Source organism: Pezoporus occidentalis, unplaced genomic scaffold, assembly GCF_034315485.1.
Source record: "Pezoporus occidentalis ecotype Australia unplaced genomic scaffold, CSIRO_AGI_Poc_V1 ctg9, whole genome shotgun sequence".
Classification (NCBI taxonomy): Eukaryota; Metazoa; Chordata; class Aves; order Psittaciformes; family Psittacidae; genus Pezoporus; species Pezoporus occidentalis.
In genome coordinates this window covers 7,358,735-7,381,325 of record NW_026916262.1, presented here as the reverse complement: position 1 = coordinate 7,381,325, position 22,591 = coordinate 7,358,735, and the positions used below count along the sequence as shown (strand labels likewise).

Here is a 22,591-nt window from a genome sequence, read left to right as displayed (position 1 = left end):
TTTATTTTTTGTTGTCTCATCTTACCCTGCAAGTAATGAATAGGGCAACCGTGGCTGCTCCCTCTGCAGCAAAGAGGCTGCTGGCACACCCTGTGCTCCAGGCCCATGACCGCACTGCTTATAGCCTCAAACAGTAATGTTCTTTTACACAATAGTGAACAAACTGCCAGCTCTGCTGTCTCCTCTTCTTGAGAAATAACAAAGCCAACCCACACCTCAGTAAGTAACATCTAAATGATGAGGCTCATTGGCATGGAGGCAAATGTTTCCTTCTTGTCCAACTTGCAAGTGATACCTTGCCAAATATTTTTCCTGCACTTGATAACACTTATATTTGCAGAGTGATTCAGCATGACTCAGTGGCAGCAGCAGAAGTCAGGATTTGTAGTGAATTTGCACCAAAGCAAGGCAAGGAGATACTGGGGTCATGAAGTAACAGCAAGGAGGTTTTTATTTAGGGTGTACCTTTAGGGAGTTGATGTCAGAAAGGATGCTGTAAATAAAGTGGCTGGCTTTTTATAATCCAGATGCCCCATTAAATGCAAACATGCTTTTTGGTAGAGGCTTGTGGAAGAAGGCAGCAAACAGCAATCTCATTGAGCATGTTTTTCATGGTTTTCTTTTTTTCCTTTTTAATACCACAAATTACAAGACTAAAATATAAAACCAGAACTGAAAACCTGCCCCTACAAGGAAGTCAAATGTCAGCATCAGAATAGCTGCTATCTCTGTGGTTTGCTAATTGTGTGTTTCTGCTTTACTAGTTTCCTGAGATGGGTGATGGAAACAGAGAAGAAAAATAAGAACCACTAGCTTATGAGCTTAATCAAAGCTACAAAAGTGATTCCACATTCCTGAATTCAATGAATTTTCAACACTAGTGCCCTTGGAAACAGAAGAGGTTTGGGTGGGGAAGAGAACAAAAAGGACTTTAACATAAATATTTATGTCAAGTAAAGACCACCGAGGGCAGAATAACAAAATTGCAGTGTGCGGTTTGAGGATCTGTGCACAGCTTCAAGCTCATACTTCCTCTTAAGGGAAGTCTGTGTAACATCTTTGTTACACGGATGTTGTACAGTTTTCAGATGATGAGGCCGGGGTTTCTCTCACTGGCACCACAGTGATGATGAATTTAGGCAAAGTTTTCACTGATTTAAAAGACCCTGACATATGGTTGTAGATCAGTCCCAAGCAGCTACAAAGCCAGATGCTTGTCAGAAATGCTAGGTTGCCTGTCCTTCTGCCAACGAAAACTGAACCCACTCTGGTAGCCTGGCAGAGGCTTGACCTCCACAAGTGATAAAGCCATAGTGTGTCTAGAAATAGGGGGAAAATGGGAATATTGTTCCAAACACACTAGGTGCTAGCGTCTAGACTAATTCACTAGGTAAAACAACATCTTATCAGTTAAGCATGGTTAATTACAGGTTCCTCAGAAGCGCTCAGAAATGATATCCCTAATTGCTGAAAGCAAGCTGCAGAATGAATTATAGCTGTGTTGGTACAAGTCTCAGCCAGGCAGCCTGTCATGAATGGCATGCACAGAAAGTGCAAAGGGCCTAAATGCTGAACTCATTTTCAGCTACTGGACCAGAATATTTTACTTATGATGGTGGCATTTCCCTCTCCACTGAGAACAGGATTGCTCACCAATAGTAATGTCAGATTCTAAACAAAGATCAAACTATCAATTATTATTAAGGACTTAAATGTCATTTTTTTGCAGTGACTGAATAAAATATCCTTAAACGGTTGTGTCCTTCCTCCCTTTCTCCTTCCAGCCCCTTGTCTGTTTCTTTGTAATTTTTATTTTTCCTCTTTTCCCCTGCATTGCTCTCTGCAACGTTTTACTTCCCACCCTATCTCAATTTCCTTCCACGGTATGACATAGCCAACATGAAAAATGCCATTTTAGCTCCTATTTCAAAGATGCTAACAGGGTCAATGTGATTCATGCTTCTGAAAGCCTTTTTTATCACACTGTCTGTAGATTCAGGGGTTGTGCATAAGACATTTTACCAGCATTTATTGTACCATTCCCCACTACCTTGAATGTTATAAGAAACATGCATAAGGACCTTTCCAACTGAAACCATTCTGAGTCCATGATACAGTAGATTATAGTAGATAATAGATTTCCACCTTGAGATGCTACATACTTGCCACCCCTCCTGCATTTTAGCATAAAGGTTCAAACTCAGAGTTTAGAGTTGCAGATGGCTTGAACCCAGTTTACCTCAACACTTGTCCAGACAAATGTGCTTCTAAAATTGAGTTAACATCTCTTAGCTTGGACACTGCCTAATCCCAGTAAATTGCGTTAGCTAGCCTCATTAAAACCCAAGTTCGTTTTAACTAGATAGCATGCATTGAAATACAATTTGAACCACACAAAGCTGGGCTTTAAAATGTGCTACCTAACATAGATTGCTCTCAAAAAGTACCTACTTTCAGACTAGACACGGCCATCCATCTTGATGGGTTAAACTGATTTATTTTTCAATAATGTTGCTTCAATTGAGTTAACAAGATCAAAAGCTCCCAACACTCATTAACTTGCAGGCTAATGCACTCGAAGGCATATTATCTGGCTGTGCTTTGAGATGTAAGTGGAGCGGAGCCCGGGGTCCAAACTGAAGGGCTGGGTGCGTACCTACGGCAAGGTGCCCTTTGCCCACCAGCCTCACCACAGCTACCGGGGTTCAATCCCACCCAACACCCACCCAGGAACTGCGCCGGGAGATGCCTTCTTCCATCACCAAACCCACACAGCTTGCACTGGCCTTCACAAGCCGTGGTCCAAGGGAGAGCAGGGGGCCCTACGCCGCCGGACACTGTGACTTCTGCCTGCTCGGGGGATAACGAAGCGCATCCCTATGAGACCGCGACGCAATAGCGTGGGGAGCCGTCCCTCTGCGTGAACACGGTGTGCTCGTGGAACCGCAAGGGCCGTTCCCTGCTGTCCCGTCGTAACGGCTCCTGGCGAGTACCGCCACACGCTCGGGACGCGCCCGGAGACAGCCCGCGGCCTCCGGCCCGGCCCCAGCGCCCCCGCCTCTCCTCGCTGTTGCTTCTTCTGATGCCCGCCTCACCGCGGGAGCCGCTCGGGGAAGGGCAAGGAGACCGCGGCTGGGTCCCCGGGGCCCGCAGGGCCCGGTCCGCCGCCCGCCAGCGCAGGCTGGGCCGGCCGCCTCCCACGCCCGCCACTGCGCGGGGCTCCCCGGCCCTCCCAGGCTCCTCCTCCTCCTTTCTCTAGCGCACCCTCCTCCCTTTCCTCCCTCCGCCGGTACCCGCAGCCTCTCGCCGGACTTTCCTTTCACTCCTCTGTCTTCGGCGCTGCTTTCACCCCCGCCCCCCCACCCCGTACCCTCCCCGCCTGGTCGGGCTCCGCCGGGCAGTCTGGGGCAAGGCGGGCGGGACGGGGCTATGAGCGGGGCGGTGGTGGCGGGGAGCAGAGCAGCAGCAGCCGCCGCAGCCGCCGCCGCAGCCGAAGCCTCCTCCGCGGCGTAGGGCTCCTTCCCCGGGCGGGACCAGGGCTCTCCCGCTGCTCCCGGCGGCTCCCCGCGTGAAGGGGGGAGCCCCGGCCCCGGTGCGAGCGGTGTCTCCCCCGGAGCCAGGGGAGCGGGGTGGCGGCTGGCGAGCAGGGGGTTCGCTCCCCCCATGTGTGACATGATCGACTCGCAGTCCGCCGAGAAGATCAGCAGGATGAAAAAGTTGCGGAGAACTTTATCGGAGAGCTTCGGCCGAATAGGTGAGTCCCGCACCGGGACCGGGACCCGGACTCGCACTTGGGACCCTGGCGGCGCTGCCGGGCGCCCGGGGAGGGGTGTCCCGCCAGCGGCGGGGCGGTGGACTGAGTGCTGCAAGGCTGGATACACCCGTTCCGGCCCCGAAAAAGCATTTACTGGGACGAAATCTTGGGGAAAGAAGAGCTTTTTCCAGGCAGTGCTTGTGCAGACCAGGCAGCGCTGTACCGGCTGCGATGAAGTTAGCCCAAAATAGGCTAGAGAAAACAAACTGGAAATGAGAGTTGGCTCGCGTGCCTCCAGTGCCAAGGAGAAACCCTGGCAAAAAGCAGCGGTTATTTGCGTTTCTTTGCAGGTCTGGTAATTTATTTTTTGTTCGGCCTGCGCGTTGTGTTAAGTTGGGGCATGAGATGCTGAGCAGATAACGGCGGCCCAGCGCTTTGGGCGGCCAGACAAAAGAGGTCGGTCTGTCTGTCATCAGCTGCGGAGTCGGTCGTTGTTCCACTGGTAGATACACAGCACGGGAGGGAGTGATACCGGCACGCTGCTGCCGGGCGGGTTGTGTCCCGGTATCGCCGCGTTGCATTTGGTTTTGACACCAGTTTATTCTGCAGTTGAATTTGCTGCTGAGAACAATGGCAAAGAGTTCTGGTCTGCTCGGACTGGTGTTTCTCTTGTCTCTGGCACACTGTGCCGCCTAATTCACCGTTTAAAGCCTGAAGTCCCACTGACAGCACCAACACGCTGCTAAGCAGGGGAGAAGGTGCCTCAGAGGAGGTGTGAGGTACCAGAGGGCTGGCAGCAGTGCTGGAACGTCGGGAGCGGGACCAGCAGCCCTCCGTGAGGGCCATTCCACAGCCCTCGCCCATCCGTCATCCCACTGGGACGTTTTTCCTTACAGTCGGTGCTGCTGGCAGATGTGGGTCAGCTTTCCGAGCTGCTTTGTCCCAGTGTGAGGATGTGAAATGCTCGTGCTGCAGCCATGGGCTGTGTGGTATTTCGTCCTCCCTCCACAGCCCTACCAAGAGGTGCCTTAAAGTAGTGGGCATTACAATTTTTTATGTGTTGTGTGCATTCGGTGTATGACCTTTAGCTTTCAAGGACTGCAAATTTAAGTGTAGGATAACGTTGGAAATCAGGTATCCTTTACTGTCCTACTTCAAGATTTGAAAAGCCTGGGAAAAGTTCCTTCCTATGTGTAAACCAGGGAGTTTCAAGGGTAAATGCCAAGTTTCAATTGTGAAGTGAGTGTCCGTCATGGTTATGAAGCTCGCTGTCCCCATATGAGAATAGTTTTCACCTATCATCAGTCTTGAACTTGTAAAATGCGTTTAACTTTGTTTGATTAGGAAGAAAGAAAAATCAGTCAAGTGTTTGGTGTGTCACATGTCTATGTGTGTGTGTGTAGACACAGAGACACACAAGCCTGTGCAAAGGTTTTACTAATGGTGGAAGTCATTAACAAAGAAAATATTTTGAGTGAGGATGCTGCTTTGTTGCAACCATGACAGCCCCCTTAGTGCCTGTTAGGGATCAAGGCCCCTCTGGCTGGTAATTGCTGCACATTTTAGTTGGCTCTGTTGGATAATCATCTCTTTTTGTCATTTTTCATAAATTAAACAACTGTTTAATTTCCTTGGGAGCTTTGGCCTCATTTTAGGCACATAGATTGTTAGGTCTTCCAGCTCCTCCAGTTCTTTGTGCATGTGCACAGAAGTGTAGGAGTATGGTCGGGTGCCTGGTTTGTTTGTTTGTTTGTGGTTGTTGTTTTGTGATTAAAACTCAGCTGCTACCAGTAGGACTGTGCATTTTAGGTAGTCTAATATTTGTACCATCATTCTGGTAATTGCACTTTGAGCAAAAAACCCTCTAATTAATCAGTGTGAGGTTTGAACATAGTCCACTCCCTGATACCTGAGCCACAGATAAGGCCAAGCAAAGCAAGAAACTTTTAACTTGCATACCAGGAAATCCTCAGTTAAAACACATGCTGTATTTAACTCATACTGAAATGAAGGAGAGGAAACTGAAACCTCATTAGTAAAAGTGTTTCTGGGTGTTTGTCATTCTGGCTTTAAAGCTCTTTTTAGAAGAGCAGGTTCTTTAGTGAGATCAGCAAATTACTAATTTAATATGTATCTTACCTGGAATTTTGTCAGTTATCTGCTGAGTTGTGATTTATAAATAACAGTGATGATATTTTAACTTTTCCCTTTTTGCTGTGATTCATGTGTTTCCTAAGTTTAAGCACACAATGCAGCATTATGAGCATAATCATATAAATGGTACAAGAGCAACATGGTGTTCAAATCGAGTAATTAGCTAGTCAGACCTTCAGTAGGGAATATCTGATGGTCCTTCTTGAAATGTTCAGGCATTACTAGGCCTCCCCCCATCTTAGCAGTATTCCAGCTGCCAAATACAATTCTTCTAATACTGCAAGACTCCTTTATTTTGATACCAACATTTATTTTAGCCTCTTGGGTAAGAATGGTGGAAATGAATCCTAACTGTCATCGGCAGTGTTGTTGTTTTTGCTAGGGTTTGCAGGCTGACACTCAATAAACTACCTTTGAGGCCACCTTCTCCCCACAAAGCAATCCTCTCTATTTGAGAGGCTGTATCAGCAATGAATTTATAAGGTGTTTTATTTATTTTACAGTGTGCTACAGTATGTTAGGTAATGTTTGCACCTATTTCCCCAGCATGTTTAGATAAAACCAGCTAGTTATCTCTTGGGCACAGGAGAGGGCCACAGGGAGCTAACAGCAGCCTCAAGTAGACTTGACCCATTTTTTTAACTGAACTGATACTTTCCAACAACTGTCAGAGGGTGATGAAGACCTGGCTTATCCTGCAAAACTGTGATCTGTCCATAGCTGTTGGAGTACCTACTACTGGAAATATTTATTTTGCTAAGGTGAAAGATGTGACATGTGAAACTATCCATCCCTAACCCTTTGTCCTGGGCATTTGCTTTGTGCTATTTGCAGTTCTGGTAAAGGATGATATGGCACTGTGGTGTGTTGGAGGAAATGCATATGGCCTATGGTGTTAAACTGAAGTTTATATAATAGACAGGGCTGCTTTTTACTGCAGAAGTTATGTGCTCATGGTTCTAGAAGAATCTTTGCAGCTAAGGCACCCTTTCCCCTTGCAGAAGGTTTCTGGTGTTTCAAAGAGTGTATCTTTTAAAATTTAGCTTATCATAAAGAACTTTTATTACTAAGAATCTGAAAAATGTACAGAATCCTTTTTATTGATAGGTTTCTGGCAGCCTATCCATTTTTATACAAACATCCAAATTAGTTTAAAAATTCTGATTTCCATGCTTACATGCTGTGTTGTCCATTTAAATGAGCACATCAGCAAGTATGTTAACCAAGTTTTAGAGATTCGGTTGACTCACTGTTTATTTGAGTATTTAAACCTTTATTAGGTTTGGTTCTTAGTGTTACACTTTGATAATTAGGTAATTAAAATTAATAATAAGTAATTTTATAAAATTATCATCATCTTTTAGTTATGTAAGATGTTCTTAGCTATGCATCTGTTGAAGTTCATAAAGTACCAAAATCATATTTGAGATCTCTTCAGCTCATGTCACCATATAACTTCTGCTTTCTTATGCATTCTCTAATCAAAAACTAACACCAAGGTAGGAATGAAGAAAAGAAGGAAGGAAAAAAAGAAAGAAAGAGAGAAAACATTGCTGAGATTACTCACAGTGCTCTGAAATCAGTCTGTGGCCCTTCTGAGCATCCCTGGTCTTTGTTACTAGCTCCTCACTAATACAAAGGTTATCTCCACTCATCTCCTCTGATGTACACTCACATAGCTTGCATACCTGAGATAATGAGAAGCTCATTTGTAAACAGTTTATTTTTTTTAAAGTTCAGCAAAGTTTTTTTTTTGTTTGTTTTTTTAACTGTTTAAGAAGAAAAGGATTGCTTTGACGTGAAAAAAATGTTTATAATACAATTTGTTGTATAAAATATGCTGCTTTGATGATTTCTTTAGAGGATGCTATGTAGTGAATTAGTTCAGAGTGAAGTTATTATTAAACAGAATCTGATTAAATAAGTGTCCAGAACTCTTGTATTGTTATTTTTGGAGATTCTTACCCCCCCCCCCCTTTTTTTAGTCAAAGGTAGGAGTTACAGTAATGACAAGCCAAAAATACACAATAGCTCACAGATACATGTTTCTTGTTCTGTTACACTGTAAATTTTGTTTAGTTATCTGTTGTTTGGCTGTTCCTGGAATGTTTCAGTCATGTGAAAATCTTGTGATTTGGTATGGGAGAAAAGCTTGTCAGCATGCCCATGGTGTGTCATATACCAATTTATAGCATGTATGTCGCTGTAAACTGAAAGGTAAAGACTAAATGTGTGTTCTTAAAAAGGGTTCCATAGGTTGTCTTTCCGTCTTTCTTATTTAATTTCATTTCCATTTTATTTCATTTCATTTAACTTCATTTATTTTTTTTAATGCCCAGGCTCATAATTCTGGGTCCTTGGGATTGGCAGTTTGAAAATGTTTTGCCTGGCCTTCAAATCCATCAAAATGCAGTGCATGATAAAAATGTACAATGTGTGCCTCAGATCTCCTCAGCAAAATCCCAGGGTTTGTTGTTATGTTACTGAGCAGGAAATCTAAATGAGGCTTTATGAAACAGTAATGCTTAAAAATTTGAGGGAAGACATGTTTCGTGTTCCAAAGAAATGGGAATTTGAAAGCAAAGGAAGGCTGAACCAGCCCTGCTTCTGTGCATATGGAGAGCCAGGATTTGTTCTTTGCTGCCTGTGGCAGAGGTTGTGGAGGTGCAGCACTTTTTGAAGGCAGAAGAAGCATCTGAGAGAGAAAATAAACTACTAGAGTCTCAATGCACAACTGTGCTAGGTGCTTAAGTATTTATCTCCTGCAGAAATAAATGTGTTTTAAGAAACATTACACTGCTTAAGTGATGAAGAGGGAGCCTTCTGGGGAAGCACTGCATGAACTGTATGGTCATTCAGATGACCTCCTTCAAATTGCAAACCTTCATGATTTAAACTCAAAAGAAACAGTGCAATCATCAATGCAATGGTTTGTCTTATTTTAGCTCTTCATGAGAAGTAAACGAAAAGCACTTTCAGGTCATGGTCTGGCTGTGGTGTACAGAGAAAAGGAACCAGTCTGACACACTTCAGTGGAGATTTAGATAAACTAATTTTCTTTACGTTTCAATAAAGATACCCAGTGTACTAAAGGAACCATATTCATCAGCTTAATCTTTGCTTCAGAATTACTCATATCTTTATTTTCTTGCTTTCCCACTTCACATGATTTCTGCACTGTTTTCCTCTTTCTTGTTTGTTGACTAATTGCTAGTTAACAGTGTAAAAAAGTAAAAAAATCTCTTGTGCTTTAGTGTAAGTCATATTGTAGAAAAGAAAAAATGGGAAGAGAAAAAATAAAAAGAAAAAAGCACGCTACAATGCATACTATTTCATAAAAGTTTAGTACTTGACAAGCTGAATACATGGTTGGGTGTTTATTATACTTTTCCTTTTTGTAGTTCAGTCAGGCTCTCCATAAAGTGGATTCATGCTCAGTAGGAATTAAAATAATAATAAAAAACCCTTGCAATCTCTTATTTCTTTAACCTGAGAGGATAATATTTTTCATAAATATGTAAATTCACTTTCTTGGAAACACACTGTGCAGTCCTACATTCAATTTACAGATTCAGATTTTGAGTTTAAAGTTGTTATTCATGCCAGCCTGTTCTTTCCTATTATAACAGAAAAAATGCTGCTCTGTTTTTTTTATGGTGCTAGTTACTTCATGCACATTGAAATGCAGTACAGATAACTATTTCTTTTTTTTCCTTTTATTTTAAAGCCTTGAAGAAAGAAGATAGCAGCTTTGATGAGGTAGGTTAAATATCTTTGTACCTTATGTAGGCCAGGTGTGACTAGTATTTCCCACTAAATGCTAAAAGAAACCCATAGGTAGTAATGTTACAATGTGCATATGTGTTAATACATGCATGTTGTTTGAATGTGTTTTCATTTTCCAGATGACTTCCAGATGAATCTGTTGGTTGAAGGCTCTGAATGGGATGCTTGGGTTTTGTTGTTGGGTTTTTTGTTTTTTTTTTTAAATCTAATAAAACCGAATGTTTTATAAAAATTGGTTGTTTAAAAACATTCAGTGCAGAGAAATGTTGCATGCAGAGAAGATACTTTATAGAACTTTACTCATGGTAATTCTCATCATTATAAGCCTGTACTTAGTGAAATACATTAGTGAAAATACATCACTCTTGAGAGAACACCCTGTGTGAAGTGCTGCTGCTTTGGCTTCTTGCTGTATATGTAAACTGAGAGAAATTCTTCTTATGAAATAAAAGTAACTGAACAACACCACAAAAATAGCAGCTGGCTGTACTGGTAAAAGTGATACTTGATTATTCAGCGTAGTCAGTTTGGGCTCCTGACCTTTCTGTGATATGATTATGTGTTAATTTCTAAAATACGTTGCTCACAATTTGTGCTTGCTTTCACTTATGCTAGGCTTTGAGAGGTCCAGGTCAGAGCAGGTTTATGCAGGAAGAGGTGTAGGTCTTGGTGTGATGACCTATCATACTGTAGTCAATGCTTGCCTTGTGCTTCCCTTTGGCACCATAGCTTGAAGCAAGTGGTGGTATTTTCATGTGTTGATGTTACGCTTCTGGCATTTCTGCTTCCTTCTTCGTTGCATGCTGTAAGCTTAAATTCTTGGCTGATTACACTGAGATAACTGCTGTGTGATGCCAGATTCTAGAATAAATAAATTATGGTGTCCTTGATTCTAGATCAAATCAGACTTCATCTCTTTCTAAACAGATCGCACTGAGTTTCACACCTCTCTGCTCCTATTCAGTTTATATATATATAATATATAATAATATATATATATAAACTGAATATATATAAATTTAAATATAAATATGTTTTGTGCTTTTCTGATGAGTGTCTCAGAGAGCTTTAACTTGGCTTGACCCCTCTCAGTTCTGGCGTGAAGGTCCTGGGGTCAGACTCTGTTTTCAGGAGCTCTTGTCAGATCATGCAGTGGTCCTGACTATTGTGTTTCTCTTGTAACACTGGTAGAACTTGATTCCTCCTTAAGAGTTTTACACTGTGCGAATAGATGGTTGGTGGACTCTGAATTCTTGTTTTACAAACCATCTGTTTCTGTCTAGTACTTTTCTCTGAGGGCTGCAGTGCTATGTCTTTGCTATAACCTACCCAGTAAGTGCCTTGTATTAAATTTGATACAGAGTTTGGAACCATCTATTAAAAATGCTGTCTTACGAAGATGGCAGTTTTTACTGTCCCTTTCCCTTACTCAGGATTATTTAGCTACAGGCTGTATATATTTTCTTTAAACCTGGCTTTCTGTTTGAACAGGAGACAACTTGAGCAAATTTGTATTTAAATTCAGGAGGCTGGGAGAAAGAATAATCTTCTGAATATGTTTTTAATGGAATCTGGCAGGTTGTTGATGTGAGCTACTGCAGAGGCAATAAGAGAAGGCTAGTGGGAAGGGTACACAAAAGAATTTTCTTCTATCTCCTGTAAATAGGGAAGAGCTTGATGTGATATTAGCATCAATCGGTTCCATAGTTTTAGGTAACATTTATTCTAAGAAATGAAAGTGTTCTGAGATTTTATGTTGTCCTTGTTATCTCTTCAAACTCAACACAACATTCTGTGGTAATTATCTAGCCTAGTGTGAATCAGAATGGGCTGTACCATGTATCACTTAATTAATTCCTTTTCAAACATCCTTCAAATCAGAAGATAAACCAGACTTTATTAACAACAGCATAGCCGATTGTGATGACACAAACTTCTAAGGGAGACAGACTCTGTGAGCAGGAGTGGGCACAGTTTTTGGTCTCAGAAGGCTATCCTGAAAACCGCTACTAAGACCATACCATCACAGGAAAGGATGTAGTCTTCTGACTAGTATATGCAGTATTGCTATATCAGGGATGCAGTTAGGAAGAGAGTTATGATGACAGTAAGTGGGAATATCAGATGAGACAGAGAGAGAGGAGGTAGTTGTCCAAACAGTTCTACTTCAGATTTGTAGGTCTCCTATTATGGAAAATGATGTAGTCAACTATTGAAACAGGCTGCATTTAACAAGCAGCTTGTTCTCCCTGTAGAGTTAATAAAAGGATACTCATGGTGCCTAAAGATGCTGCGTATCTCTTCCCATCGTGTGTTTTCCGTCTCCTGGAGGGAGGTTGGTCTGTGAAGTGGAGCTTGAGTAGTGTAGGAATTGTCACTTGTTTGTCTGCTGTTGTGTTGTTTAGATTGAATATTGAATGAAAAAACTCTTCTGTAGACGATGATGGTCTCTACTTCAGTCCATGAGAACTCTGGAGCTAATTCATTTTTATTCACTAGTAGCCTGTTTACCTTCCTAAGATAACATCTTCCAGAGACTCATGTGAAATAAAAGAGTAAGATACAGACTACTTTTTGTCTAGTCCTTAATTTAAAACAGCAAAGTAATAGTGTGCTTTTTTTCCTTTTGTCACACTGGTCACATTGTGGAAACTGGAACATGGACCTAGTCTGGTACCTACTGTAATCAGCAGGAAGATTTTCAATGGTTTTGGTGTTTTGTGGATTGGCTCTATCTTGAAATATCATGACTGGTGGGGGAGGCTGTTCTTTGCTGTTTTCACAATTAGTTTACATGAGTGGGAGAGAGTAAGGCATCTTCTCCTTGTGTCCTTAAATGTTGTTACCTTCTCTCTGAAGAGGGAAAACTGTAAAAAAGACAGGAAGGAAAAAAAATAAAAGAGTTGCCCTCCTTTTCAGAGAGACCTAAATTTCATTCTCTGAGTGTAGATTGTGGCACAGAAATCATCTGTTTCATTCTGTCAGGCAAAGAACTGGTTATCTACTCTGGATACCAAGATAGAAGATAAACACCCCTGAGGAGTAATGCTACATGCAAAGAATCATCTATAAACAAACATTTGGCCCTTGAGTGAACATTTTATTTGTGCTCCACTAGCTTGTCAACATTTAGATTAATAACTTCCAACTATGCAGGATTGGCTTGATGTCTTTGGACTGTTAGTGTAACAAGTGTCATCTCTGTCTTACAATGATGGAACTATTTTCGTTTTCACTTAAATGAATGTGATCAAGGCCAGTAACGTGGCTGAATGCAGCACATGTGTTGGAATGACAGCCAGTGTTGATGGTGTGACTAACCTCATTGCAAGACTGGTAACCTGTTCCTTTGCATAGCTGCTTGCTCTTATGATTTATTTCTAAATTATTGTCATTCAGTCTCGAGCTGTTGGTTCTTGTTATTCTGTTGTTAGTGGTTTCTCTAAGAACTTATATATATATATATATATATATATATATATATATATGCACACTAGGTACATTAATATCTAATGAAATCAAAATGGAATAATCTCAGACTCAAAATCAATATGAATTGCTGTGATTATTGCTCGTTACGTGGTGAGTATTGCTGTTGTTTAGCTGTATTGTAGTGCTAATTTTGTCCAATATCAAGAGCACCTTTTTTTTAAGACCACTGTCCTTGGGAAATTAGGATAATGTGATTGTGCCTGCTTGTATACCTAATATTGATCACCTACTAACTTTGAAATTGGCCGATACTAGACACCTAGATGCTTGGTAAAAAAGCATGTGAGCTGGCTGAGTTCTTGGAGGTGAGAATCTGATTGGAGGTGTTATGAATACTCTGACCTCAGCAAAATCCTTAATAGTCATCTACTCTTACTATGTTCTGAGTCTCCAGCTCTACAGAAGCCAGATTTCATTTATTTCATTCATGGAATGACTTTTGTGTGTTTGAAGTGAAAGTGTGTGAAAGGGGAGGGAGTTTTGCCAAGTTACTACTTAATTCTGTAATGTGCTTGCTCTCACAGTCTCTTGTTCTTCTCCCTTCCCCATCCCTCCCCCACCCCTAAAGGCTACTCTGTCTGTGGGATGTTGTCATGAAAAATGTCTTGGTTTAAAGGACATCAGTCTCTGAAACAGAACTTGCGTGTTAAAGAATTTGAAGAGTTAAAGGGAAAGGTGTAGTTGGAAAAAAGTAGACCTCTGTAAAGAATGAACAAGAGGCATTTGAATGCAGTAATGCAGGAGGCATGTAAAGCATTAAATAAAAATTATTTTTTTTTTTTGTTTTATTTGTAAAGCCCCTTAAGTAGCTTGAGGGAGAAGTGCATATAGGAACTATAGCTATGAAACTATATATTTACCTTCTTCCCCTGCAGGAGAGTATCTGCGTTACGGGAGATGGAGGGGAAATCTAGCCCCCATGACAGTCAGTGTTACATTTTGTAGGATCTTGGAATAAACATTGATTATTTCACTCCTGGAAGACTTAAAAGCTGAATCTGGTGTGTGACAGACTTGGGGAAAAGCCTGTGATACAGAGGATTTTGGAAGACTGCTTGTCTGTCATTCCGGGGGGGGAATTGATCTAGATACAGTAAAATCATTACAAGCCATTGCTGAGCTGTCTGCTTTTTGATGACTTTGTTTATATTTAAAAACCAGGAGCCTGGTGATTACTGAACTGCTTTATGTTGTGATGTGTGGTATAGTGACAGGATTTCCAGGAAGTGTGGGTAATAGTTACAAATTGTCTGAATATCTTTTAGCTGGGTCTGTTACTAGTGCTGAGAAATTGGGTTTGACTTAGGATATGTGATGACTTTGGTGCAGTTCTCAACTGCTTAATGCTGGGACAAGCTGGTAGTGTGTGGCTATCAGTGGTGACATATAACTGAAGGCTGTTGGGAAAGAGCTGTTAGAAGTAATGCTAGAAAAATAAAAAGCCTGAAACTGAATTGGGAAAACAAACAGAAGTATAGGTGTCAAAGTAGTTTCTAAATAATACCAGGGAACTGGGTCAGAAAATCTTCATCTGGTGGTGTAAGTTACTTTACCAAATGTGTACAAAGGTAGTTCAGGTATCTTGAGAAATGGGTCTGCTCAGATGGATGTCACAAAGTCATTTTCAACTACTTAAAAGGAATAATTGTTTCCTCTAGATGAGAACTGGTAATGCTGTTAGCAAGTGTGGTTCAGGTGAGTCTGATAATGAAGAGCATGGATGTAAGAGAGCAAATACTGCCTTTCTGCTGGAGTGTGGCAGTTTCTTACTGGATCAGCTGTGAGACAGATGTGCCTTTCATTGGTTTGTAATAATCTGTGGCTTCCGAAGGTTTAAAAAACCCCAACCCTTGGACAGCCTTCCTTAATTTCTAGAAAGTTCTCAGTATTTATAGGATGACTAGGGATTCCTGTCACTTCCTTGCTGTGTTGCATGTGGAGGAAAGTTGAGTTCTGGAAGACATGAGGTCTAGGTGACCACAGTGTGAGCTAGTAAGTAATCGAGAAGTGGCAGGAAAGCCATCAAGAAAAATTGACTGTGAAATGACTGCTCTGTTGTGTCCGGTTTCAAGGCTTTGAAACAAAATCTAAGCACATGCGGAAGGTTTTGAGATTTACTTGGCAGTGACTTTTTACTCATTCAGAACACAAATTGTTCTTAACATGGGGGAATAAACCTGGGCTTTAGGAGACCAAAATTTGAGAGCCTTTCTTTTGTGGTTGGGGATTTTTTTTGCCCCAGCCATTGATGTGTTCAGTTGTGCATTCTGCTTTCCATGTTCTGTGGCAGTGCATCCATTTACTTTTTCAGAAAGTGTCCATTATTTTCAAAGAAGAAACTGTGAAACACTTACTCTGCTTCCCTGCCCTCAGCTATAGACACTGGATGAAAGGAAGGGTTCATGTTACTCCTTAATATGTATGTGTCTTTTGCTTAATTTTTCTTTGAAAATGGATGGAGCAGAACTTGGTCTGAGTCCCTGTCTACAGCAATGACTTACGAGGATCTGGCCAAAACACTGAAATATAAAGATCTATTCTGATCTGCAGGCAAGTGTTTTAGCTATCAGAGAAGCATTGTGAAATGAAGATTAATTTCCAGGCTTACTTCTCTCACTTGTACATGTGTTTCTTTTGATTAGATGAGAGAATATATGCATTCCAGATATATGGAGTCTGAATGCAAGCTATTATTATTTTGATGAAGTATGTTTATGTGTGCATCCCACTCTTTATGTTCTCGGGATCTATGAGATATATTAATTTATTGGTAGATTAAATAGAGTAACAAAACACAGTATGCTATGTATTGGATCACTAGCTTCTTGTTCTTAGCCTTGCTGGGCAATCTTCTGGTTTTGAGCCAAGAAATATTCATGTGACTTCCTTAATAGGTCTGTCTCTTCCATCTTCTTTGTACTTAGACTTTATTGCCTTTTTTCTTCTTCTTCTTCCAAGCTACAGTAGTAATGGACATATGACTGTATTTAAATCTTCTTCTCATAAAAGGATTGAAAGAAAAGAATTTCTGTCTACTTCTTAGCTTTCCTGAGAAATCCTGCATGTGAAATTCTCACCTGCTGTGTGTCACAATATCCCTGACAACCATGTATTTGCAGGATCCTATCCACAGTAATCAAGGTTCTGAGTCAATTGACATCTCTTGCTGTTTGTTAGGAGGGGATAATAAAAGGAGATTGCAGGATATGACTAGTTTATTTAAACAAAATAGATTTTACGTGCATAAAACAATGTCATCTTGATGATATTAAGGCCTAAAGAAATTGTCATTGCCTTATACCTCTTTCTCTATATATTCTTGATTCTTTTAATCTATTTTCCTTTCCATCAAAACTTTCTAGTTCAATGCCAGTTGAGTCACAGTCCTGCTAGTACTTTTTTGTTCTTTTCAGGTATGGTAATTCTCCTCAACAAGTTTGAAAATTCAGACTTCAGTATTACAGGTTATTTAAATGTGAAATACTGACAGTAATTTAATAACTAAGAGTGAATGCTGCTGAAAACGTAATGAGAAATGACATAGGCAAAGCCACTAAGACAGCACGTAGTGCATTTTCACCAATTCCAAATAACAGCTGTAATTTGTATTTGGGCTCTCCTAAGGTAGTTACTTAATATGAACTAATGTGCTCACAGCCCAGAAACCAACCGTATCCTGGGCTGCATCAAAAGGAGTGTGACCATCAGGTCAAAGGAGGTGATCCTGCCCCTCTTCTCTGTTCTTGTGACCCCACCTGGAGTACCGCATACAGTTCTGGTGTCCTCAACATAAGAAGGACATGGAGCTGTTGGAGCAAGTCCAGAGGAGGGCCACAAGGATGATCAGGGGGCTGAAGCACCTCCCATATGAAGACAGGCTGAGAAAGTTGGGGCTGTTCAGCCTGGAGAAGAGAAGGCTGCATGGAGACCTCATAGCAGCCTTCCAGCATCTAAAGGGGGGCCTACAAGGATGCTGCGGAGGGACTCTTCATCAGGGACTGTAGCGACAGGACAAGTGGTAGCAGATTTAAACTTTAAACAGGGGAAGTCCAGGTTAGATGTAAGGAAGAAGCTCTTGACTGTGAGGGTGGTGAGACATTCGATCAGGTTGCCCAAAGAAGTGGTAAATGCTCCATCCCTGGCAGTGTTCACCGCCAGGTTGGACAGAGCCTTGGGGGACATGGTCTAGTGTGAGGTGTCCCTGCCTATGGCAGGGGGGTTGGAACTAGATAAGGTCCTTCCCAACCCTAAATATTCTATGATTCTGTGAATTAAGTTTCTTAGTAGGGTGTTCGTCTTTTTCAGTGTTGAGAAGCAAATGCAATGTTACTAGCTTCAGAAGCTATTCATTGCCATTCTCACCCAGGAAAATCAGTGGCCTGCAATATTTTTCCTGCTGCCATGTGCTCAACAGGGCTTTTCTTTTTTTTTTATTTTAAATATGTGAACTTCTCCTTAGTCTGATAGCTCACATATACAAAGAGATGTTCTATATGTACATGTTTGGGGGGTCTTCGTGTTTCTTTTAGTGAGAGTAAAATGAATTTCTTGTTAACAGTGATTCTTATTTGTATGCAATAGCACTCAGCAGTGTTTTGTTTTAGTGGATCTTTGTCTTCCTTTTCCTCCACTGAAACTGCACTCAGGCATGGGTTGTGGTCATGGTGATCCTGAAACTGTACCTAAGGCTGTCTTCATGCTGTTCTTGAACTTGTTTCCTGACTTCAGTTTTGAAAATTAAACACTCTAAAGGAATTTGTTTGAGGTCACTTGCTGTGATTAGTTAGGTCAGATATTCCCTTCATCTTTGAAATCTGTGAGACTTTCTGTTATCCCAAGTATGTTGCAAAAAGTAGTGCAGAGGCTAGAATGCATATTTTGGTTCATGTTATTTTTCTTAAATTAATTCCCTCTTGGTTGAAGCCTTTTCCCTCGGTGCATCGTTAGGTAGTTACAAAAAGGAGTTGGAAGGAGAATGTATTGACATTCATATAGAACTTGATCGGTGTACCCTTGTTTTTATCTCCATTAGCATGCATTGATTGTTACTTTCTAACAGAGAAACGTGATTTTCACATAATTTTTTGTAAGTCCTTTTGTTAAATTTGATTTGTTTTTGTTTTTGTTTTTTTTAAACCAGCCACATAGACATTCCTCTGCCCTCCCATGGGATTGGCTTTTCCAGGTTTTTCTGTATCTTTTGGAACTGGTTGTCCTCTTTTATAATAGTTTCTGGTTTCATTTTAGTTAATTTTCCTTTATCCAGTATGGTGACAGTAATTGCATTATAGTCCAAATATGGTGTCAGTAGTTGTCAGTTAACTCTTAGGCACAGATATAGTTCTTTGATTTCTTATTTTTTTTTTTCCTGTTTTGTGCCTGTTTTCATACATGTACTTACCTTCTGTCTTCTGTTTGTCTTGTTCTTAAGCTGATATTGTTTCCTCCTCTGCGGTGACAAGGGTGCTACTGAAATCCTTGCCAGTTGTGGAGGCAGCTGGAGGGAGCATGGGAGTGCAGCTGGGGTGGGAGCTCATGTCCCAAATGGAGTGGGCAGGGAGAGAAGGCAGCACCTGTGGGCTCGCTGGGGCTGCCAAACACTGGCAGAAGCGATGGAAAATACAGTTTGGTGGCTTTTATTGATTTATTGGCCTTCTAAACAGCCAGACTTATTAAATGATCTCCAACCTGCTCTGCTTTGCTGATGCCAATTTCTAATGCAGTTTTACTGTTAAAATAGCAATCTATGCTTGCTCAGAAAAAAATCAGTTTTTTTAGCTTACCCATGTGAAGAATGATGCTGGTTCCATTTGTCAGATTCATTATCATTCTTACCATGCCTTGGCTTATTTCGATGTGGGAAGTCTCTCATGACTGCAGGTTTGCTCAAGTTTGGAGGGAAAAAGTATTTTGTTTAAAAAATTAAAAAAGGGGGGGGGGTGGCGGTGAGGGGGAAGCAGGGAAAAAAAAAAAAAATCTATGATTTATTTTGGCTCCTCATGTGCAGAGAGAAAACAGATAGAAACAGGATGTTTGTTCCAGGCATCTCCTGCTGACCCTGGAGATGCACAGAATTCCAGAAACCAGAAGACAGCATCTGGATAAATACTTGAGTTTTTTTTTATTTAGTTAGTTAGTTATTAGTGTGCTATAGTGTAGTTAAATGGGATGTGTCTGGTCAGCGTCAAATCATGACAAGCTCAGAGAGATGAAGTGGTATGCCTAATTTGCTTGCCCTTCAAAAAGGCATGCTGTAGCGCTTCAAGACTTCTGTCCAAATTAGTAGAAAAATGGGATTTTTATCTTTGAAAGTGAGTTTGAAGTAACTAAGCAGTTAATGGGTTAGACTGTATACTTTTTATACCTCAAGAACAGGTCTTTTCAGTGGTGAGAAGAGAATGCTTAGGCATGCTTTTTATATGGACATTAAGATAATGGGTTCAAACTATGAGCTTTAGCAAAGTGATGATGTTCAACAAAATGCTATTTCAAAAGTAAAAAATTGAAGTTATGAAAAAAAGTTGTCACATATTTGAACAAATATTGTCGGAGAACCTGGGACTCTTTTCCTGAAAGTTTGATTTTCTGCATGAATTTCAGCGAAGTTCTAATTGAGATGCTCTGATAGGTTTATTGCCAGTGCTAATTACTTAATTATTCCAGAAGTGGAATGAAAATGATGTATGTTTTTACAGTAAAGGTGAATTTTCATTTTGGTGTCACCAGTTAAGCTTCAGAGAGGACACATATGTGAATCTATTATGCCGGTAGTATCTGGCAGAGTTCATAAGTATATTTCATACTCCCAGATGAGTGAGTCCAAGAAGTGATTTCAAGAGGCTGCTCTGGGGTTCAGTGGTGATGCAAGACTTCAGAGCAGATGTTGTACCCTGAATGGAATCTCATCTTGGAAACCTGTGGGTTTATTTTATTGTTAAAGTTTGGAAGAATGCCATGAATATCTTCCTTCCTCAGTTTCTATCTCTTGTGAAAAATGCAGAGAGGAGGCCTCTTGGAGAGGAAGGCAAAACATGGAAAATGGAATTCTTTTTTCTTTTGCCAAAGAACATAGATGGAGTTGGAGCTATTCAGTGGGGATATGTTAATTATGCTCTGAGTTTGCTTCTTAGCCTTTTTCAGAATTTCAAATGTAGATAATAAGTCAGGAAGAAGTTAGAGTGAACTTTTCATGAGTCAGAACCTCACTGTTTTACCACAGGACCACATAATTTGCATTCCTGATCTGTCAGTAACAGCATGAGCCACTCTGAGACAGCGATATCCAGTGTCACCCACCACAGCCTTTAACATGAAATTCCACCTAGGGAAAAAAAAAGGAGATACAATCTCTTAAGTACATGCAACACTGTTTTTTAAAGCTTGTTGTGCTGGGGGCACACCAGCTTTGCGGAACAGGACCTGAAGGTCCTGGTGGACACCAGCTTGAGCATAGGATAGCCATTGCAAAGGTGGCTAATGGTATCTTGGGCTGCATTAGGAGTGTTGTCAGCAGGTCAAGTGAGGTAGCCCTTCCCTCCACTTAGCACTGGTGCTGCCACATCTGCATCACTGCATTTAGTTCTGGGCTTCTCAGTACAAGAGAGACATGGATGTAATGGAGGGAGTACAGAGGAAAGCACTAAGGTGTTTAAGGGACTGGAACATCTCTCCTATAAGGAAAGACTGAGAGAGCTGGGACTGTTTAGCCTGGAGAAGGCTCAGGGGGATATTATCAATGTTTGTAATTGCCTGAATGGAGGATGTACAGTAGACAGAGTCAGGCTCTTTCCAGTGTTAGCTGGTGACAGGACCATGGGCAGTGAACACCCAACTGAAACACAGCAAACTGAGAACTTCTGAACATAAGGAAACATGTTCTTACTGTGGGGTTGATCAAGCACTGACACAAGTTGCCCAATAAGGTTATGGAGATACTCAGAAGCCATCCAGACAACTACCCATCCTGTGCAACATGATTTAGGTGGCCCTGCTTGAGCAGGTGGATTGGACCAGATGACCTGCAGAGGTGCCTTTCAACCTCCACCATTCTGTGATTCATTAATTTTATTGCAGGCTTCGTCTTTCCTTCTGCAATCTGTTTGAAGTTTTTTACATTGCTTGTGTCACAAGCAATTAATTTACTGTTAGTTTTGTCATATATGAACACCGATAACATTCTAAGTGTTTCTGTCAGGTGAGGTGATTTGCTTCATGGGTAACTTCATACTGTAAGTACATTGCAAATAATTGTGGTCCAAATTTTGTAAAGACTCTAAAAGGTACTGTTTCAAACCACTTGTTTATAAAAGAAGAAATTTATAAGAAATCCAAATGTGAAGATTCTCTAGAAATATCTGTAATAAAAAGTCTGTCTTTAGCAGTTCATTCCTATCCACTGCTTATCTGCCAAAGACACCTCTGGAGGAGTCTTTCCCTCCTCAAACCCCCTTGGTACTCTGGAGCAAATAACACGGAGCTTTTTTTTTGCCAGGGTTTGAACCTTTTCCTTTTACAGAAATCTGTAATTTTAGGTCTTATCTCTTGTTTCCATGAGGATTTTTTTTTTTTTTTTTTTAAAGAGGCTCTCATGCTCTTTGTTTTCATTGGTACACATAACGTGTGTTTAAGCTTCTTCCTTCCCTGCTCTTCCATAAGGTTTCAAAAGCAAGAGGCTCTGAGAGAGTAAGATGTAGTTGGAAATCACCTGTATTTATGAACATCTAGCCCTACATGCTTCCAACAGAAATAAAGCTTCTTTTGCCTGGAATTACTCCTTTATAGCAAACTTGTGCAGACATTTAGGGCCTCTTGATTAATTTATCTGGAAAGAGGAAACTTTGCTGCCAAAAGCAGGAGAACAAAAGTAAGCTTTGTCAAATGGAGGAAATTCTGCACCATGTGTTGTTTTCCCTTTTTAAAGGACACTAGTAAAGTGGGGGGAATTTGAGAAAACTGAAGAACTTCGTTATTTTTGTACCTTGATTTGTAGTTTTTTTTAGGCGGTTCCTCATGGGGGATTATCCCATGACTCTTACTATCTGCCGTGTGTGTTTATTTTCCTTGGTTTTCTCATTGAGTTATTCTTTAAGTATGTTTTAACCTCTTCTTAAATACACATCACATGGAGTTGTGTGGAGCAAGTCCAGGCTAATTGAAACCTCTCAATTCTTGATCTAAAGTGTGGCCTTTAAGTGCTTCTTATAGTGAATTGCTGTGCTTATGGGCTTGTTCCTGAAATGTTTTCAGTTCTGGAATTGGCATTAGCATTAAGAAATGCATGTGGAAAAAATAGCTGGGGACCCAGAGTCTATCTAGAATTACTCATTTCATCTTATTAGTTGTCAATAGGACTCCTGGTTGTAATTCTGTCTTTAACGTTTTTGGGTCTAACACTAGATTTCTCAG

At 41.0% G+C, this 22,591-nt stretch overlaps 1 protein-coding gene across 3 annotated transcripts in view; it reads left to right on the top strand.

Annotated features, from left to right (window-relative positions):
• The first annotated feature begins 3,366 nt into the window (after positions 1 to 3,366).
• CDK14 (cyclin dependent kinase 14) overlaps positions 3,367 to 22,591 on the top strand; it is a 321,217-nt gene continuing 301,992 nt past the window's right edge. The window contains exons 1-2 of one of the 3 annotated variants that reach the window (XM_062605173.1): positions 3,367 to 3,754; positions 9,636 to 9,667. In XM_062605173.1, coding sequence (XP_062461157.1) covers positions 3,664 to 3,754; positions 9,636 to 9,667 — 123 coding nt within the window. In that variant the 5' untranslated portion in view covers positions 3,367 to 3,663. The remainder of the gene's footprint in view (positions 3,755 to 9,635; positions 9,668 to 22,591) is intronic. The other 2 variants (XM_062605168.1, XM_062605171.1) reach the window with 2 other exon arrangements.